The sequence below is a fragment of the Branchiostoma lanceolatum genome, chromosome 13, assembly GCF_035083965.1.
Source record: "Branchiostoma lanceolatum isolate klBraLanc5 chromosome 13, klBraLanc5.hap2, whole genome shotgun sequence".
Lineage (NCBI taxonomy): Eukaryota > Metazoa > Chordata > Leptocardii > Amphioxiformes > Branchiostomatidae > Branchiostoma > Branchiostoma lanceolatum.
The window spans coordinates 14,103,193-14,125,728 of NC_089734.1; the positions used below are offsets into that span (position 1 = coordinate 14,103,193).

The window sequence follows — 22,536 nt, forward strand, 5'->3', positions numbered from 1 at the left end:
CTGCCAGGCCATCTCTGGCTGCTCTGCTAGTGCATGTCTTTGCACAGAGTACACCAGTGGTCGTGCCTTTGGAAGGTGTCTGCGACTCCCAGATGCAGAGGACTGCCAGGCCACTACAGAGAGCCCCATCGTCACAACGCTGAGAGCTGAAAATACAGAGGGGCTTGAGACAACTACTCAGGGATCAGCAGTCACAAGTACAGCAGGGCTGTTGACTACAGGGAAGCCAAGTGCTACAGAGAAGCCAAGTGCTACAGAAAAGCCAGAAAGCACAGAAAAGCCAAGTGCTACAGAAAAACCAAGTGGTACAGAGTCAACCGGGACAGAGAAACCAAGTGCTACAGAGTCAACCGGGACAGAAAAGCCAGCTGGGACAGAAGAGCCAACTGCTACAGAGTCAACCGGGACAGAAAAGCCAAGCGCTACAGAGTCAACCGGGACAGAAAAGCCAACTGCTACAGAGTCAACCGGGACAGAAAAGCCAACCGGGACAGAAGAGCCAAGTGCTACAGAGTCAACCGGAACAGAAAAGCCAAGTGCTACTGAGTCAACCGGGACAGAAAAGCCAAGTGCTACAGAGTCAACCGGGACAGAAAAGCCAAGTGCAACAGAGCCAACCGGGACAGAAAAGCCAAGTGCTACAAGGTCAACCGGGACAGAAAAGCCAAGTGCTACAGAGTCAACCGGGACAGAAAAGCCAAGTGCTACAGAGTCAACCGGAACAGAAAGGCCAACTGGGACCGAAAAGCCAAGTGCTACAGAACCAAGTGCTACAGAGCTGACTGGGACAGAGAAGCCAAGTTCCACAGAGTCAAACGGGACTGAAAAGCCAACCGGGACAGAAAAGCCAACTGGGACAGAAAAGCCAAGTGCTACAGAGTCAACCGGGACAAGAAGACCAAGTTCCACAGAGAAGCCGTCAGAAACAGAGAAGCCCCCTGTGGAGCCGACCAAACACTACCCATGTGAGGGAGAGTGGACAGAGTGGATGAACTCCTTCTACCCAAGCTTTACAGCTGGAGGAGACTTCGAGACTCTGGACAACCTGAGAGCAAAGTTTGACTTCTGTGGGCCTGAGATGATCACAAGTGAGTTGAATTTGACCTATGTACTCTTGTGTAATGTGACACAACATAGTCAACGTAGCGTTCTGCCAACTCCTAAAACTTTGCATCTTTGAACATGGTATCTTTGTATGCAATAAAGATGTGAAATGAATACTTAAATAGGAGTTATTGGACTAGTCCTGATATCAAAATCACTTTTATCTTTTCACAGACATTGAGTGCCGTGTGGATAGTGGTTTGGAGATGGACTACACCAGGACTGGCCAGGATGTGACCTGTGACATCCACCAGGGTCTGGTTTGTGAGAACTCCAAGCAGCGTGGATTCCTGCCTTTCTGCTATGACTACAAGATCAGAGTGTTCTGTGAGTGTGGTGGGGAGACAACCACTGAAGGACATCCAGAACCCCAGACAACAGGTTCTACAGAGCTGTCTTCTGAGAGACCAGCAACAACAAAAGAACCAGTTTATGAGGGAACCACAACTGTGGCATCTCCTACAGAACTGTCTACAACTGCCTCTGTGCCTACCACAACTACGAGAAGGAGAGGTGGGGATATTATGCTTATAAATATCACATTTCTTATGTCCTGAAGAAGAGTCTCATATTTTCTAGGAATATTGATCATATAGGTCTGTTTGTGCTAATGATTATATATATATACTGGCTTAAACAGAAACATACAGGACAAAGATGAGAATATGTCCCTTAACACAGCTCAAGAATATTACTATATTGCAACCTGTGAAATAAAAACCATGGTACAGTTTTGTTTATGGATTCCACCTTAGGCTTGTTTGTCTCTTTTTCCTTATCAAAGTCTAGAATCCATTTCCAAAACTTCTTTTACATAACCTCAAATTGTCATGTTAGTAGAAAAGATTATTTCTGTCATAAAGAATAACTGATGGAAAACCTAATGCAAAGTGAAGCATGTTAAAACTTGAATAGCTTCCAAAAAATTAACAAATATGTTGCACAAGCATAGCCCTGCATGAGTCAAGCCTAATAGCTCTTAATGGTCGCTACTCATTGGCTGAGTAGCGACTGTTGTGAGCAGACCAAAGCTAACAAGGCTGGACTCCAGGCTAGCACAAGCCATCAACAGCATCATAATGGTTGTCTTTGATATGATATTAACACCATATTACCTTTCTCTTATCTTATAGTGTGTGAGTCGAAGTGCAGCTGTACTTTGGGCTGTGATGACAACACGGGAGACTGTGAGCCTCTGCCTGAGTGTGACCTGTTCTGTGTCTGCACTGACCTCACTGATGACAGGGCCAACGGACGTTGTGCTAGGCAACCAGCTGATGGCACCTGCATTGAAGGTCAGTAAATTTGCATGTCCATGTCTTGGTAAATATCTATGTTTTACAGTTACCCCTTTTCAATAAAAATTGAATCAAATAGATATTTATTAGTCGTAGATTTTTTTATAAATAGAAAATTAAATTTCCCTGCGATATTAAAGCTGTACAAACATTGTAGCATTATACGTTTTTCTCATTGTTTTTTTTATTTTATTTATCTGTTTTTTGTGTTTCCACATATCCTTCCATTATTATTTTGTCTGCATGTTTATGTCATGTTTTGTGAAAATTAATAAAAAGAATGATTTATAAAAAAATATTGTAGCATCAGTATCTAGTCTTGCAACTGGCAGTGCTGGAATAGCTTTTTTAAGCTTACAGAAATTCTGACATGGTAACTCTTTTATATACTATTTGCAGAAACGACGCCGGTCTTTGTTGGAACAACTTCCTTGCCGAATGCTGGAAAGACAACAAAGTCAGTCATGCCTCATACAACTGGCTACCTCAGATCCACAGCACACCCAGAGTACAGCACTGGCAGCCCTGAATACACAGGACATCCAGAGTACAGCACTGGCAGCCCTGAATACACAGGACACCCAGAGTACAGCACTGGCAAGCCTGAATACACAGGACACCCAGAGTACAGCACTGGCAGCCCTGAATATACAGGACACCCAGAGTACAGCACTGGCAAGCCTGAATACACAGGACATCCAGAGTACAGCACAGGACACCCAGAGTACAGCACTGGCAGCCCTGAATACACAGGACACCCAGAGTACAGCACTGGCAGCCCTGAATACACAGGACACCCAGAGTACAGCACTGGCAGCCCTGAATACACAGGACACCCAGAGTACAGCACTGGCAAGCCTGAATACACAGGACATCCGGAGTACAGCACAGGCAGCCCTGAATACACAGGACATCCGGAGTACAGTACTGGCAAGCCTGAATACACAGGACACCCAGAGTACAGCACTGGTCACCCAGAGTACAGCACTGGCAAGCCTGAATACACAGGACACCCAGAGTACAGCACTGGTCACCCAGAGTACAGCACAGGCAAGCCTGAATACACAGGACACCCAGAGTACAGCACTGGTCACCCAGAGTACAGCACAGGCAAGCCTGAATACACAGGACACCCAGAGTACAGCACTGGTCACCCAGAGTACAGCACAGGCAAGCCTGAATACACAGGACACCCAGAGTACAGCACTGGCAAGCCTGAATACACAGGACACCCAGAGTACAGCACTGGTCACCCAGAGTACAGCACAGGCAAGCCTGAATACACAGAACACCCAGAGTACAGCACTGGTCACCCAGAGTACAGCACAGGCAAGCCTGAATACACAGGACACCCAGAGTACAGCACTGGCAAGCCTGAATACACAGGACACCCAGAGTACAGCACTGGTCACCCAGAGTACAGCACAGGCAAGCCTGAATACACAGGGCACCCAGAGTACAGCACAGGCAAGCCTGAATACACAGGACACCCAGAGTACAGCACTGGCAGCCCTGAATACACAGGACACCCAGAGTACAGCACTGGCAAGCCTGAATACACAGGACACCCAGAGTACAGCACTGGACACCCAGAGTACAGCACTGGACACCCAGAGTACAGCACTGGACACCCAGAGTACAGCACTGGACACCCAGAGTACAGCACAGGACACCCAGAGTACAGCACAGGACACCCAGAGTACAGAACTGGCAAGCCTGAATACACAGGACACCCAGAGTACAGCACTGGTCACCCAGAGTACAGCACTGGACACCCAGAGTACAGCACTGGACACCCAGAGTACAGCACAGGACACCCAGAGTACAGCACAGGACACCCAGAGTACAGCACTGGACACCCAGAGTACAGCACTGGACACCCAGAGTACAGCACAGGACACCCAGAGTACAGCACTGGACACCCAGAGTACAGCACTGGACACCCAGAGTACAGCACTGGACATCCAGAGTACAGTACACATCCAGGTTAGTCTGCTTTTTCATTTTGTATCTAACCAATTGAAAATGACATACTTAATAAGTAACTGTCATTTTTGTATAGAAAATTCACATATGAACAAAAGTATAAAACTTTGAATTCAATTTCGTATCAAAAGATAAATCGTATTTAAGCAATCAAATACCAGATGTATACCATTTAGTCTACTGTTAGTCTGACCTGATGCTTTTAAAAGAGCTGTGAAGCTTTTATCATGAGTTTAGATTACCAGATATCAACAATGCATGAAGATGTTGAATCTGTGTCAAAATGGACAATATCCTCAAACAACATGATTATCCCCCCCATATTCCAACAGTGTGTGCAGACATTTGCCGATGTGAACTGGACTGTAATGGAGATGACAGCCACTGTATCGAGATTGCAGGCTGCAGTTTTGCCTGCCTCTGCCCTGCTGGCACTGTGAAGATCAGGGGAAGGTGTGCGGCACAGCCAGACTCCTGCAAGCCTGAAACAACTGAGGCGCCATCTCAAGGTGATTTTTACACCCTTTGTCACTGTACAGATATGCAAAATGGTATCGGTTTGCTAATTTTTTATATACAGTTACATATGTCACATGTTTTAGGGTCCTATAATTGCGTGCAGCAGATTTATAAACGTTCCTCATTGATTATGCAAATTAGCTACTGACTTGCATAATAAGCATACGATCTTGTCAATCATCACTCAAGCTATCTACATACCAAATATCATGACCTTTGAAAGTTTGAAACGAAATCGGCTCCTGAAGTTAAAAAAAGACCCAAACCCACACAAGAGCTGTCTACCACTTGAACATCATGACCATAGTATGTCCAGAACACGACATATCAAACCCGGAAACCCACTAGAGAGCCCCAAATCTAATCATATCCAAGTCTCAAGAAGACCTACCCACCTACCAAGTATGAAGGCAATCCAGGCATTCTTGAGTTATGCTGTTTACAGACGGACACACACACACACACGAACGCTATGCAAAACATAATCTTCTCAGCGAATGTAATAATTATGCTGCTGAATTTTTACCATCTTTGCAGCTGAGACCACAACTCAAGAATCAGAGGAGACTACATCAGCAGAGCTGAGCACAGAGAAAACACCCAAAACTCCAAAGCCTGAGACTGAGACCACACCAAAGTCTGAGGCTGAGAGCACACCAAAGTCAGAGGTGGAGACCACACCAAAGTCAGAGGTTGAGACCACACCAAAGTCTGAGACTGAGACCACACCAAAGTCAGAGGTGGAGACCACACCAAAGTCAGAGGTTGAGACCACACCAAAGTCTGAGGTTGAGACCACACCAGAATCTGAGGTGGAGACCACACCAAAGTCAGAGGCTGAGACCACACCAAAGTCAGAGGAGGAGACCACACCAAAGTCTGAGGTTGAGACCACACCAGAATCTGAGGTGGAGACCACACCAAAGTCAGAGGCTGAGACCACACCAAAGTCAGAGGAGGAGACCACACCAAAGTCTGAGGTCGAGACCACACCAAAGTCAGAGGTTGAGACCACACCAAAGTCTGAGGTGGAGACTACAACAAAGTCAGAAGAATATACTACTGCCCATCCAAATGGTAAGAAGTTAGTTGTCCACAAACCAGCATAGTGTGCATACAAAATAATTTTGGGTGTGCTAGCCACAAGACTTTGCTTATGGATACTTTCTTTTTGGGGTACACATAGACTTTCCTGACAATCTTTCAAATTTTTGATTCAGTGTTATCAACGTTGATCATGCAAGATATTTACTTCAGTTTGTCATGAGTCTTACAGTACATAGAGCTTGATATGAACCAGAAAGATATAATCAAAATCTTGCTTGGAATAGATCAAGTGTAGTTCAAAACGTATAACAATGTATTCATTACATATAGTCTGTGACGAGTCCTGTGAGTGCTACCTGGGTTGCGATGAGAGTGACGGAGAATGCACCAAGAGGAACGGCTGCTCCCTCAGCTGTAACTGCCGCAACGAGTTTGCCGACCGACGAAACGGTCGCTGCGGTGTTCCTCCACCTTCTGAGGACTGTGAAGCTACGACGTCATCTGTGGAGACAACTGTCACTGTAACAGAATCAGAGCCACTGGCAACAGAAGGTACAGTATACAGTAGCTGATTTACTCATGAAAGTATCTATTAAGCTTGTACATGTAGCCTTTGATTGCAAGGAACTGACTAGTATCTATTAAGCATATAGCCTTCAATTGCAAGAAACAAACACGTCTAGAGACAGTTGTCCATCTTCATTTCTACCTTGTCCCCCCAATGACCTGGATGTCAAGAGACTAGACCCGAACTTTGATTGCAGTTTAATTTTCACTGTTCTAGAAATTGACATTGAAAGAATATGCTTGTACTTTTACTTGCCATCTTTAACTCAATCATTTTATTGTCAGTCGTCAAAGTCTACATGTGAAAATGCTACAGTTTTCAAGGATCTCTCCTTCATTTTTATTCTTTTTGCACCATAGAATATTGATAGAAATCAGCAGTACAGTAATTTGAGATAAATTTGTTTTCATCTACCCCATGCAGAACCAGCAACCACTGCCAAGCCAGTCGGGACTCCCAGGGCACCAATTGCCATGACAACGACAACTGTCACCATGACAACAAAGACAACTTCTGTAACTGTGACACCAAAGTCAGAGGTCAATACTACACCGAGCTCAGAAGTTGAGACCACACTAAAGTCAGAGGCTGAGACCACACCAAAGTCAGAGGCTGAGACCACACCAAAGTCTGAGACTGAGACCACACCAAAGTCAGAGGTGGAGACCACACCAAAGTCTGAGGTTGAGACCACACCAAAGTCTGAGATTGAGACCACACCAAAGTCTGAGGTTGAGACCACACCAAAGTCTGAGGCTGAGACCACACCAAAGTCAGAGGTTGAGACCACACCAAAGTCAGAGGCTGAGACCACACCAAAGTCAGAGGCTGAGACCACACCAAAGTCTGAGACTGAAACCACACCAAAGTCAGAGGTTGAGACCACACTAAAGTCTGAGACTGAGACCACACCAAAGTCAGAGGTTGAGACCACACCAAAGTCTGAGGTGGAGACCACACCAAAGTCAGAGGTGGAGACCACACCAGAGACAATTATCATCAAAACCACTGTGGTGCAGACTGTTGCTGTAACAACACAAGAGGTTCCTATCACAGAGCCAGAATCTTCCCAGGGTATGCATGCAGAAAGTCCTGACTATTGTGATTTTGAACCAATATAATCAATGTTTCCATGTTTTGCTACTTTGTTTTCATTGTCACATATGTATGATTTCTTTTTCCTCTTTGATCCTCATTTTGACAAAATTCATGCTTATTTACAGAGCCTTACTATACAAAGAAGCCAACAATGGCAACAGAACAGCCAGAGCATACAGAACATCCAGAGCCAACTGAGAAGCCAAAGTCGACAGGCAAACCAGAATACACAGAACATCCGGAACCAACTGAGGAGCCATGGTACACAAAGAAACCAGAGCCAACAGAAGAACCATGGTCAACAGGCAAACCAGAATACACGGAACATCCAGAATCTACAGAACAGCCAAAGACAACAGGCAAACCAGAATACACTGAACAGCCAGAACCTACAGGACATCCAGAAACAACTGAGGAGCCATCGTACACAGGCGAACCAGAGTACACAGAGAAACCAGAACCCACAGAATCTGTGGCAACCACAGAGGGAACCAAACTGGTAACAGTCACGACTGTTACAACTACAACTGAAACTGTTGAGGAAAGAACAAGCAAGGCACCAGAAGTTGGTACGTAGCTTTCACACTGTAAATGACCCCAAATAGATCATATTCACAGAGAAGCAGTCATAAAATCGTTTTAGAGATTTAGTCAAAAACGCTGGCAGATATGTACACTGCATTCAACAGAAAGTAGACTAGTACTGCATGCATCATAGCCAACTACTAAGTGTATGAGCTTGGCAAGTGCATCTATTTAGTCTACAAATATCACAGGCTGACAAACACAAAGTGGGTCTGGTTGAGTCATGCATAATAGGCCTTTAACAAAAGGTGATTTGAAAATATCCCAAAAGTTGGATATTGTAAAGTATGTAGTGATCTTATGCCATAAACTAGAAAAATCTGAAATCTTTTCTATACTTTGCCACGCAGAACCCGAAGGAACAACAGTGTCTGCAGAAGTAACGACCCCAGCAGCTCCTGTGAAGACCACAATCGTCACCAAGACAACGAAAACCACAACAACAACACTGAAACCAACACCTGTTTCCACACAGGAGGTGCCACTGGGTGGGTAATTTATTTGACTTTACTTTATAGACAACATTCTCTGGAGGTCTTTTATCTTAAGAAACAGTAAAAAAGAGTATATGCTAAGGTTTTGACAGATTCTGAAAATCATGACATGTTTCCTGCAGCTAAATGCTAATTTGAAAGAGGACACTATGTAATACAAGTATTTTATAGCTCTATTTTCTTAAAAGGTAGCCTGAATGTACTATTCCTACTTGGACCAAAATGAAAAAGTAAGAGTGGGATACAATTTGAATGTTTGGTTCTTTCCGATCCAGTAGAGACAACCACATCTGCAGAGAGTACCACCCCAGAACAACTGATACAGACAACAAAGGTCCCCTCTTACACCACACGGTTCCCTACAAACCCTGAGGTTACAACACCAGGTAAGAAAGCAATGATCTTGTTCATAAATTTTGCAAATCACTTTGAACATACAACAAACATAAACGAAATGAGCAATTATGAAAAACGTCAATGATATCCCCTCCCCCGCTTTTAAAGAAACATTTAGAAAATGAGCAATTATTCAGAAAAAATTTGATAAACATTGTTTTATTTTTGGTAACTTAATAATTTCACTCTGACTTTTTTCTTAACTTTCTTGACAGATGTACAATTTTTGATAATTTTATTTTACAATTTTCAGATCTCTTTCTATCCCCATGGTCTGTTCTGACAGCAAAAAAAGTGTTATGATATTCACTGACATAATATGATATCTTAATATCTTGCAAAGGCATCTGTGATGTGAAGATGGGTCTTGAAGACCGCTCCGTCTCAGACGACCAGATCACTGCCTCCTCCTTCAAGGCTGAGAAGGAGCCCAAGGAGGCTCGTCTTGACAGCCGGCCGGATGGTAAGGAAGTGGCCACGTCTTGGCAGCCTGCTGAGGACACTGAAGGACAGTGGCTCCAGGTGAAGTATTTTGAATGAAATTCAATTATTATGATGTAAAATCTGATATTTCAACTGTAATGACTTTCAAATGTGTCTATTAGCTAGATAGCTTTGTTAATTTTTGCTAAATTGATGCCTTTAAAGTAATACACAGATCGCAAGCAATCATTTAAAATCAGTTAATCGTTCCCACATTTTAGGTTTTCAACGCAAAGTGTACAAAGGAACTGATTTTTTCTTCTCAAAACTGCAAAAGTGGGAAATGTTGTTGAATTAACTATATAAGCATTGAATTGTGCCTTGACCCCGAATGTCTTTTTAAGTGCAACATTCATTCAATTCAATTCTTCATTGAAATAGCAACCTTGCTGACATACAAGCGTTAGCCTCGATGGCGTTGATATTTACAATGAAACGGAGACTTAACAAATATGTAAACATATAGATATATATATATATATACACATCCCTGACATTACAGGCACCTATTATTGTTAACCGAATTCTACATTCTGATTGTACAGTCTGATTGGCCGGTGAAGGAAAGAGTTCTGTATTCTTTTTGTTCTTCCTGGGGGATGGAAATTGTTTGTTTGTTTCTACGTGAACGTCCAGGAGCTGCGGATCTTGAGAGGGGACGAGGTCATGAAGGCGTGGTCATCTTGAAGCATTTTTTTGACCTCAGCATCCCGGCTCCTAGACTTCAGGGATGATAAGAAACTAAAACATTTTCTTCCCTAGGTTGACTTTGGAAAGGCAGTTCAGCTGACTAGTGTGCTGACCCAGGGCAGTGGTGGGGAGGACAAGTGGGTGTCAGAGTTCAAACTGCTGTACTCAGCAGACACACGGCTCTGGCAGTTTGTGGAGGATAAGGACGGGGAACCTGAGGTGAGAACAAACTCTGGTTACCACAAAGTTCTAAATATTTTTCATAGAGTCTTAGAAAAGACAAAGCAGTAGCTTGTCACCTCTGCCAGGGAGGTTGATTTTTTTCAACCCAAAATTTATCCGTTTCAATTGAATGCAATTTGCTGTTTGCTTAACTCATTGAATTGTTGTCTGAATGGCAAAGTTTCGAACAGGATGTATCCAATGAATTTAAATAATTTTGATGAAAGCGACTTATGAATATGTCTACTATAAAGGAAAGAAGTGTTTTCTTTCTGTAGATCTAGACCACAAGTATCTGATATTTTTTCATAGAGTCTTAGAAAAGACAGAGCAGTATCTTGTCACCTTTGCCAGGAGTTTCCTAAAACAAATAATGGCTGTGTTTTTATTCGGATGTTATCAACTGCTTGTTTATATTGTTGAATTGTTGGCTGAATGACAGTTTTTTCAGGATATGTTGAAAGATATTGAATGATTTTTAAAAAATGGCAATTTGAGATGGCTGCTGGAAAGGAAATAAATTTATGTGAACCAAGGACTATAAAGCCTACATGTTTTCTTTCTGTAGATCTTCAGTGCTAACTTCAATGATGGAGGGATTGTGGAGAACCACCTGCCAGAAGCAGTGAAGGTACAAAAGGTTCGACTGCTGCCCACCAACTGGAACAACGGCATCGCTCTGAGGGCAGAGTTCAGGGGATGTCCTTATGGTAAGTCTTGTTTTTAACTATGTCCAAGTTTTTTATTTTCATCTATCTATGTATGAAAAAGGTCTTCCTAAAGAACTGCATAATCTGACTATGATTAGCTCCTGAAATGACCCGAACTAGAAAGTAGAAAGACTGGCTCAATCAGCACTGAAACTTCAGCACCAGGGACAGAGCACACCGGTTCTCTCTGATCTATAGAACTTGCTATCAACCCCAGTGTCCTTAAATGGGGTACAGTAGTCATTCATTCAACCTATTCTTGCAGGATTTTATATTGGTGATTTAGTACTTCAAAGCCATTGTCATTTTTGAATACAAAATCTCATAAGACTGACAACTAATTTTCTAAAATTGTAGAAGAAGAGACAACCACTGTTGCACCTAAGACGACCGAGTCTCCACAACCAGAATGGACGACTAAGAAGATGCCAACTTACACAACCAAGTTTCCAACTACAGCAGAGGTCACCACGCCCGGTGAGATAGTATTAATGTCATGACCTCCAGCATATATTCTTAATTTTCAAAAGATTGAGATGGCTATTGAACACTTTATTTCTAATGCTCTACAGCTGTGTGTACATTGTCACTCTTTGATAATCTAACTTGATGTAAAAAATCTGAACTAATTTTTCTGCCACTATAAAGGTATCTGTGATGTAAAGATGGGTCTTGAAGACCGTTCCGTCTCAGACGACCAGATCACTGCCTCCTCCTACAAGGCTGAGAAGGAGCCCAGGGAGGCTCGTCTTGACAGCCGGCCGGACAGTAAGGAAGTGGCCACGTCTTGGCAGCCTGCTGAGGACACTGAAGGACAATGGTTCCAAGTAAAATGCTTAGATTAGCCTGTTTGCTGTAAGATACACAAGTATTACTGTAAATGAATTTAAGTGCGTTTGGCTTTTACTTTACACTAAGGCAAAAATGGAGTGTTCGCGGTAGTTTTAAGTTCGCGGTATTGCCATAGTCACATGCTGCTACAATATTGGACAAAAATGTTTGCGTAGGCTTTAAGTTCCCGGTGAAACGGTTGCCACGAAAACCTTGAACATAAAACCACCACAAACATTTCCTCACTCACAATATGCCTTTTGCAACCGTACAGCATTTGATAACTTTGTTAGAGGTGGGGTTTACAGTTGAAATGAATATTTGTAAACTATATTCTGCCTAAGACTTCTTTAATTGTCCTATAGCCATATTTTTGTTTTGCAAAAGATTATTAACTTAAACTTTTTTAATTTCTTTTTCTTACAAATTGTTTATTGCTTCGTACTTAGCTCAACCTGTTTGCAATGAAATATAATGGATGGTATTTTGCAAACATATGAAGTCATTTTAGCACAATCTATCTATTTCTGAAGATCAAAAACTCTTTTTCCTCTTTCCCCAGGTTGACTTTGGTGAGTCAGTTCAGCTGACCAGTGTGCTGACCCAGGGCAGTGGTGGGGAAGACAAGTGGGTGTCAGAGTTCAAACTGCTGTTCTCAGCAGACACACGGCTGTGGCAGTTTGTGGAGGACAAGAATGGAGAACCTGAGGTGAGCACAAAATGTGGTTACCACAAATTGAATTTTTTCTTCAAGTCTTAAAAAAGACATAGCTCGCTTGCAACAGTGCTGTAAAATTTAAACCTTGCCTTATTCTAAGTAAAATTTTACAAAATAAAACATGTACAATTTCCTCACATTTCCATTGATTTTATTTCCGTTGCTTCGTTATTTGTTCCATTTCGTTCCTTTTTTGTTCCATTTTGCACTTTCTGTCATTCCAGTTCATTTCATTCCATTTTATTCTATTTCATACTTTCTGTACACCCTGATAGCTTGTCACATTTGCCAGCAAGGGTTTTTAAAAGCAAAATTTGGCTGTGTCTTCATTTCAATGTTATTAGCTGCTAGGTTGAATTGTTAGCTGAATGTCAAAGTTTTGAGCTGGATATATCCAAAGATATTGATTGATTTCTATGAAAACCGTATATAAAGATGGCTACCAGAAAGGACAGAAAATTATATGAACAATGCGGTATTATTTGAAAGCCTACATGTAATCTTTCTGTAGATCTTCAGTGCCAACTTCAATGATGAAGGAATTGTGGAGAACCACCTGCCAGAAGCAGTGAAGGTACAGAAGGTTCGACTGCTGCCCACCAACTGGAACAACGGCATTGCTCTGAGGGCAGAGTTCAGGGGATGTCCTTCTGGTGAGTCTTCTTTTTGACTATGTACAAGTTTGTTGTTTTCAGCTGTCTTTGTATGAAAAATTCTTCCCAAAGAGCTGCTTGGTCTGACAATGATTAGCTCCAAAAATGATCAGAACAAAAGGTAGAAACACTGGTTCAATCAGCACTGAAGCATCAGCACCAGGGACAGAGCACACCAGTCCAATAGAACTTGCTATCAACCCCAGGGTCAATCAATAAGGGTTCAGTGGCCATTCATTCAATCTATTCTTGCATGATATGATACTGGTGATTTAGTAATTTACAGTAATTGTCATCTAGAATGCAAAATTTCAAAAGATTGACGACTAAACTTTTTTTTTCAAAATTGTAGAAGAAGAAGAGACAACCACTGTTGCAACCGAGACGACAGAGTCTCCACAGGCAGAATATACGACAAAAAAGATGCCGACTTACACAACCAAATTCCCAACTACAGCAGAGGTCACCACTCCTGGTGAGATAGCACTGATATCATTACTTAAAGCACATGTTCTTAATTTTCATAAGAATGATAAGGCCAGCGAACACTGCATTTCTAATGCTCTATGTTCATTCTCAGCATTAAAAGGAATTTTTTTGTCAATGCAAAGGCATCTGTGATGTAAAGATGGGTCTTGAAGACCGTTCCGTCTCAGACGACAAGATCACCGCCTCCTCCTACAAGTCTGAGAAGGAGCCCAAGGAGGCTCGTCTTGACAGCCGGCCGGACAGTAAGGAAGTGACCACGTCTTGGCAGCCTGCTGAGGACACTGAGGGACAGTGGCTCCAGGTAAAATACTAACTAGTAAATATTAACCTGTTTGTCATAAAATAGGACAAGTATTATGCCTTGAATTTGAAAAGGAATGCTGGATTCAGCAAACATAACACCATCAGAGCTTCGCTCAATGATGGAGGACAGGGCCGAGTAAAGTAGAAGAAACCATTTCCACCCATGTTGGCATTGTTGATGTCCCCGTTATCAAGGTTATCCCTTAAAAAGGTCAACACTTTTCTATTATACAATAATGTCTTTGTTAGACGTGGTGTTTACAGCTAGAATAGATATTTGTATTATATATTCTGGCCTCAACTTTTTGTCCTTGCCATATTTTTCTTCCTTGTAAAAGATTATTAACTTTGCATTTTTCATTTCTTTTTATTACAAATTGTTCATGTTTTAGTATGTAGATCAACCGGTTAGCCATCAAACGTAATTGGTTTTACTCAGCAAGCATATGATTTTAGCACAATTCTAGCACAATTTATTTATTTCAGATGATCAAAAACTCTTTTCCTATCTTCCCCAGGTTGACTTTGGCGAGTCAGTTCAGCTGACCAGTGTGCTGACCCAGGGCAGTGGTGGGGAGGACAAGTGGGTGTCAGAGTTCAAACTGCTGTACTCAGCAGACACACGGCTGTGGCAGTTTGTGGAGGACAAGAATGGGGAACCTGAGGTGAGAAAAAAATGTGGTTACCACAAATTAAATTTTTTCATCAAGTCTTAGAAAAGACATAGCTCGCTTACAGAAAATGCCAAAAAAAAAACAGTACTGAAAAATTTAAACCTTGCATTATTCTAAGTAACACTTTACAAAATAAAACATGTACAATTTCCTCACATATTCATTGATTTTATTTCAGTTTGCTTCGTTATTTGTTCCATTTCGTTCCTTTTTTGTTCAATTTCACACTTTCTGTTGTAACAGTTCCAGTTCATTTCATCCCATTTCATTCCATTTTGTTTCATTGCATACTTTCTGTACCCCCTGATAGCTTGTCACATTTGCCAGGGAGAGTTTTTAAAGCAAAACTTGGCTGTGTTTTTATTTCAATGTTATTAGCTGCGAGGTTATCTCGTTAAATTGTTGGCTGAATGGCAAAGTTTTGAGCAGGATGTATCCTTAAGACTATTTTTTATGAAAATGACATAATAAGATGGCCAATAGTAAGGAAATAAATCTGTATCAACAATGAAGATATTATTTAAAAGCCTACATGTTTTCTTTCTGTAGATCTTTGCTGCCAACTTCAATGATGGAGGTATTGTGGAGAACCACCTGCCAGAAGCAGTGAAGGTACAGAAGGTTCGACTGCTGCCTACCAACTGGAACAAGGGCATCGCTCTGAGGGCAGAGTTCAGGGGATGTCCTTATGGTATGTCCAGGCTTGTTTTTCAGCTGTCTATGTACCAATACTCCTTCAGAGCTGCTATATATGACAATGAAGTTCATGAAACAATTTCAGAGTTCAGGGGATGTCCTTTTTGTTCCCTTTCTTTATCATATAGTCTGTAGGCTTAATGTCGGGTTCCACTGAAAACAATGTAAAGAATAGCCAATAAAAATTATCTATTGTTAAGGAGGCTCGTTTGGGTTATTACATGTTTGTAAAGCATGCACAGGAGACAGTGAAAGACAAATACTGTAAGTCTGAAAATATTTGCAGCATTTTGGTGTTAAAGTTTTGCCTTAACGTTATATTCTGTTGTTCATTAATATGGTTGATCTTCTTCAAACTCAAAACACCTAGTGCCTCCTTGCTCCCGCTACCATGAAAACCCTGCAAATACAAATCACATTACAGTACCTTCCAAAAGGAAATGTTTACAAAAGGAAACATCTCAACAAAAGAGGAAAAGATTTTCCACACGCTGTTGACAGAATAAAAACAAACTTTCCTGTTTGTGTGTTTAGAAGAGAAGAAGACAACTCCATCTTCAGTTTCTGAGGAAACAACAAAGCTTGTCCTTCCAGAAGAAACAACTGCTCCCTATTCAGAGGAGACAACCAAGTCGGTACCACCAGTCACTACTGCTGAGGTACCACAGGAAACAACAGAGGTCATCGTCACAACCTACACTACCAGGTTCCCTACCACTGCTGCACTGTCAACGCAGGGTAAGCAACTTTTGTTACAAAATTTGATCAAAAAGTCTTGCAGTACAGTGTACATCTGAAATTTACACATCGCAAAGTGCACGGAGTAGCTAGTGATGTGTCATGTAGCATTTAGTCTTTTGTGCTGCTAAAGAATTTACTACAGAATAACATTCAAGCTGTTTTGTATATTTGTCCTCTTTTTAGTACTTCTACTTTTCTAAATAATAGAATTCTTTGGGTTAAGGCAGAGTAACCACAGCAAACTTCTACAATCAGCAACTAAATTGCTCTATTGGCTCTATCTGGTCTTTATTTATACATAATACATGTAGAGATACAGAGGTCTAACAGAGAGTCAAAGATGGCATCAAGCGGCCGAGTGACTAGGCTATCAGACGCAAGATTAAGAGGTCACGGGTTCGATTCCTGGCAATCCTGGCTGGAGGTTGTGTCCTTGGTGAAGGCACTTTACACGACTTTTCTCACTCCACCAAGGTGCAAAGATGGGTACCTTACTTCGGTTTGGGAGGTAAAAGGCAGTGTAAGGAAAGGGATGGGCTCCACCTTCCAATACTGTGCCCTAGAGACACTAGATAAGAACCCACTGCCCCTACGGCTTCGGAAATGCTACCTTTGCCTTTACCTCACAGTCGAAGATGAACATGATAAACAAAGGAAATATCTGATATATTTTTCATATCTGTGTTACAAACAATGCCAGGTGTGTGCGATACAAAGATGGGGCTGGAAGACCGCTCTGTCCCAGACGAGAACATCCGCGCTTCATCAGAGAAGGAGGATCGTCCCACCAAGAACGCTCGCCTGATAACCGGACGAGATCTGTTGGATGATGATGAGGCATGGGAGCCTCAACAGGATACTACACAGGAATGGATAGAGGTTTGTGAATCTAATACTTCATAACTACTGTAATTCTTGATTTGTTAACCGTAGTTTAATCTTAGCTAATTAAACAGTCACTAGTCAATCCCTAAAATGTCATCATCGCAAATATTTGATTACTACTATTAGAATTCAAATACAGTGATATTTTTGTTCCAACCGTTGAAATATGATAAAATAGATAAACTCCCTTGTCCCCAAACTACTAAAATTACCAACCACAATTATGAATGGATTTGCAGTATGCTTCTTTTTACATGGAAACAATTTGATGTTCTCATATTCCTGTTTTGTTACCAAACTAAAGGCTTTCTGGCAATCTATTGAGTATCATATAGACCACATAAAAGGCACTTTCACTTAAAGTTTTAGTACATACTCTCTTCAATAGAAATGAGAAAGTTGAATAAATCACCCACAAAGTTTTTGATAAGAAATAGTGCTGACCTCAACTAGCAAAACCTTTTGGAATCAAAATATCCATGGAGATGACAAAGCAAAAAAACCTTCAGGAAAAACATGGAATGGAATTAACATTCGATAGATTGTGAACATTGTGAAATGTATGTAAAAGATAGATTCAGTGAGCAAAACCTGTGGTGTGAATTTAGATCCAGTAGCAAGCTGGTTATTTCACAAAGAACAAGGTACTGGTACAGCCCTAACCTTTTCTTACAGTATTATAGTCAGTTATTAATAGTCAGTGACTATCATTTCAGGTGAAGTTTGATAAAGCGGCTCAGATTACCAGTGTGCTGACCCAGGGCAGTGGAAAGAACAGGGACAAGTATGTGACAGAATATAAGGTCCTGTACACTGAGGATGGACTGATATGGGACTATGTCTACAATGAGGACAGAGAAGTTATGGTAAGATTTATCTCTCAATGTCAGAGGATTTATAAGGAACAAGAAATAATCACAGAATATGAGGTTATGTATAGAAACAAAAATGTATGATAAAGACCTACAAACTTGCCATACAAAACTCTGCAAATACCTTATAGGTGGCTGTGGATATGAAAATGAAACTTTTTGTGTATGGGCAAGATATGATTTCAGTCTGAAAGTCATCTTGAAAATACTTGATAATGGTGTACTTTCATATTGTTGTTGCTTTGGGAAGTGAAAGAATATATCAAAATATCAGGTACTGTTGCAATTTTTAGACATTTTTATGACGATAAAGATGAGTAGTACATATTACTGAATATATGATGATAAAGATAAGTATTCAAATAAATGTGTATAGTTCTCTTAAATGAGAAAATTCTAGATGTCACTACAGCTGTCCAATAATGATAATATTGAGGGGGTTATGAAAAATTCAGACATTAGTGTAAAATTGCTGTTTATCATAATTTTAGGTGTACTCGTGTATGCTTATAATGAATCTGATTGATGTTATGTGATCTTGAACTCTTCCCCAGTTGTTTGAGGCTAACACAGATGACAGCAGTGTTGTAGAGAACTACTTGCCCAGTGCTGTACTGTTAAAGACGGCTTGTCTGATCAATGCCCTCTAAGGCCCTGAGTCTGAAGTTGCCATTGATCATGATTTTAGACATACAGATATGAAGAAGCTAATGATTGTTGCATCGTGTTGAACTCTTCCCCAGTTGTTTGAGGCTAACACAGATGACAGCAGTGTAGTAGAGAACTACCTGCCCAGTTCAGTCCTGGTGAAGACAGTCCGCCTACTGCCCACAGACTGGCACGCAGGCATCAGTCTCAGGGTCGAGTTCAGGGGATGTCCACGAGGTGAGTGCTCATTCAGCACGAACTTAAAACTGCCGTGAAACTTTTTGCCCACCTATGACTGTAGCGATGCTATTGTTTCAAACGTGTCTGACTTAAAACCCCTGTGAACACTCCATTTTCTCCCTACTGCAAAATAAAAACCATGCGACTTCAAATGCATTCACAGTAATAAGAAAGGAGTTACAGTCTATTGAGAGAAGAATAAGATACCTTCCAATGGTTTGCATCAAATGAGTTAATGCTTTGATGCACCAGCATAGTGCAAACTGTCTTTAAGTTAGTTTTGATGTTTGATTTTGTTGTTCCAATGGCACTACATTTTTGCTTCCAAATCCATATGAATGAAGCATTTATAAAATCTCGTATTATGGATAGCAATACAGCTTTTTCTTGTTGATTGAAAATTGGTCATTATGGGTGATGTGTTTGTTTAACTCACAGGGACAGCCACTACTGCCCTGCCTATTGCTGAGACAACCCAAACTGTGCCAGAAGGAACAACCATCCTGATGGAAAAGACTACACCTCATACTCTAAAGGAGACAACAACAGGCATCAGCTCTGCACACACTACTTACCATGTACCAAAGGAGACTACCAGCATCAGCTCCGCAGAGACCACGCCATATGCTCTAAAGGAGACAACAAGCATCAGCTCTGTGGAGACCACAACATATGCTCCAAAGGAGACAACAAGCATCAGCTCTGTGGAGACTACACCATATGCTCCAAAGGAGACAACCAGCATCAGCTCTGAGGAGACAACACCATATGCCGCAAAGGAGACTACCAGCATCAGCTCTGTGGAGACCACACCATATGCTCCAAAGGAGACTACCAGCATCAGCTCCAAGGAGACCACACCATATGCTCCAAAGGAGACTACCAGCATCAGCTCTGTGGAGACCACACCATATGCTCCAAAGGAGACAACAAGCATCAGCTCTGTGGAGTCCACACCATCTTCATCTGTGGAGATCACCAAATCTACCCTGGAACTGACCACAGCAGGACTCAATGCAGAGACAACAGAAGCCACACACCTGAAAGAAACAACTCCTTCCTCGTCAGAAGAGACTACCCCCTACATGGGAGGGAAGACCACAGTCTCTGTGATTGAGAGGACAACAGGAGCATCACATGTCTACACCACAAAGGGTAAAGCAACAGCTACCTAAAACTTTCATTAGACATAGATATACTCCTGAATGTTCCTTCATTTATGATCATTAGTTTTCTTCCTATACAATTGTTGAACCATTCTAGATCATATTATCTGTCAAACCATGTCTTGAGACTGTTAAAAGCACTGCATTCTTAATTAGAGTGTCTTAACGATGTCTCCTTGGTATTGTTTATCAATGCGTTAAATAACATCAAACATTGGATTGGAAGTAAACAACACTAGAGTAGGCACGGTTTAGGGTGAGTAAATCAGTATGAGACAGTGACTAATTCTAACAAAATATATTTTACATTCAATTGGTAGAATGATGCATAAACAATTTGGTTCAGTCTACAAAATTGCCTGTTACGTCATGACATCAATACAATGGTTTTTCGACAGCTGTCCTAGCAAACACGGCAAAGCATCAAGTTGCCAGCTAACTCCTCACTAGCTAGCTCCTCACTACCAAATGCATGTATATGAACTGTGGAGATAGATATAGCCTAAATCATCACTAACTTTTCTTACAATGCTCTTTTGAACAGCTCTTCCAGGCACCACTACAAAGTCTACTGTGTACACAGTGACCAGCCGACCCCGCACGACCCAGTGCCTGGGTGTGGACTGCGGAGATGGCTACTGTCTCAGGATGGAGAAGAGATGTAACGGCATCAAGGAGTGTGCCAATGGCAGGGATGAAGAGAACTGTCAAGGTGAAGATATAACCTTGAGTTGTTACACCTGTTTGTTTGTTTTTGCTTGTCTGTGTGTGTGTGTGTGTTTGTGTGTGTGTTTCCAATATACACAATGCAGCATAAACACTCAGTGTCCTATTTTTGTCTTTCGAATTGGGAGAGATGCAATACAGTATTAGTAAGGGTGTGAAGTCTCCCATCTCTAAATGCCTTGTACTCTCTGTCCAACTTCTGAGAGGTGCTATTGGTACCATGGTAATTTTTATGTTTAGCACATGTTTTGGTACATACCAGTTCATGTTTTATTGTGAAAAGGTACTCATAAACAAGGTAATTGCATTTTTTAAACAATTTTTTTAAGACAAAATGCCAGCCCCTATCATACTTCACGTGTTGATAGGTATTCTCTTATAGTTATCATTTTGTACATTTGGGAGCAATGTCAAGTTTATGAATTGACCTCTTTTTGCTTTCAAAGATTTTTAATGCTTAAATCATACTGTCATTTGTTGCATTGATTCATAGTTCTAATCTAATGTTGTTTTGATCATCTAAGTAAGATTTTAGATACATACATCTTACATGATTTAATGCTGGATTATACTGTGTTCTAGTGTACACAAGTAGAGCACCTGTTACAGAACTGACAACTGGAAAGCCAGGTGCAACTACCACTAAGCCTTCAGCACCAGGGACAGAGCCTACAGCTCCCTACCCCTGTGAGGGCGAGTGGACAGAATGGATGAACTCCTTCTATCCTGATGTCATCTCTGGTGGAGATTATGAGACATTTGAGAACCTGAGAGAGAAATATGACTTCTGTGGGCCTGAGATGATCACAAGTAAGTCCTCATGGAATTCTTGATCTTTGATTTTATCCTTAAAACAATACATTCAAAACAAGAACACAATATTTCTTCACACAAAGTAAAATCATTTTTGATAACTGATTCAAGAGTTGTCCCATTAGATTGCTTGAAGCATCTCATAACCAAAAGAAATGCAACTTTTCATTTTCCACAGACATTGAGTGCCGTGTGGACAGTGGTTTGGAGATGGACTACACCAGGACTGGCCAGGATGTGACCTGTGACATCCACCAGGGTTTGGTTTGTGAGAACTCCAAGCAGCGTGGATTCCTGCCTTTCTGCTACAACTACAAGGTCAGGGTGTTCTGTGAGTGCGGTGGAGAGGCAACATCAGCACCAGGGACAACTCGTGCTCCCTCTGCTGCTACCACTGCATCTACACTGACTACAAAGGCTCCATTCGCATCTACAACAGCTCTTCCAAGTACAACAAGAAGTACGCTATTACAGATTATTTCTACATTATCTATACCAGCCTTCAGAAGAGATTACTGGGGGTAATCTTTTCCCACCCACTAATAGTGTTACATAAGGACATGCTATAATCACTTTTATTCAACTTCTACTGTTTTGTCTTTAGATGGTTTGTCAATGCTATAATCCCTTTGCAAATTCCGTTCGTTATAAAATGGTAAAATCGTCATTTATAAAGCATGTTTAAATTAGAATAGTAACAGAAGAATTAGGAAAACTTAGATTCACAACTTAACCTCAAGCACTTTCTTAGCAGACTGCCTATTAGTACAGACCCCAATAATAGATGTATATCTGCTCAATTTGCTCATATATTCCCAATGCTGTCCACGGCATTGACTTCCATCTGCTACCATAAACTTTCAAGACAGTATGGTGAACAC

The 22,536-nt window shown here is 41.4% G+C and overlaps 1 protein-coding gene across 1 annotated transcript; it reads left to right on the forward strand.

Moving 5' to 3' along the window:
• The first annotated feature begins 33 nt into the window (after positions 1-33).
• LOC136447676 (mucin-2-like) lies at positions 34-8,701 on the forward strand. The gene is made up of 11 exons (XM_066446718.1): positions 34-41; positions 76-1,088; positions 1,279-1,617; positions 2,238-2,399; positions 2,802-4,187; positions 4,721-4,897; positions 5,445-5,984; positions 6,285-6,506; positions 6,946-7,596; positions 7,746-8,189; positions 8,556-8,701. Exons 1-11 carry the CDS (start codon positions 34-36, stop codon positions 8,699-8,701), a joined length of 5,088 nt encoding a protein of 1,695 aa, XP_066302815.1.
• The last annotated feature ends 13,835 nt before the right edge of the window (positions 8,702-22,536 follow it).

Bases quoted from the DNA above. Each gene is read 5' to 3' on its own strand.
- LOC136447676 (XM_066446718.1), top strand. The intron at 4,188-4,720 runs GCACTGGACACC...ATATTCCAACAG, and splicing joins CACTGGACACCCAGAGTACA to TGTGTGCAGACATTTGCCGA. The intron at 6,507-6,945 runs GTACAGTATACA...TACCCCATGCAG, and splicing joins AGAGCCACTGGCAACAGAAG to AACCAGCAACCACTGCCAAG.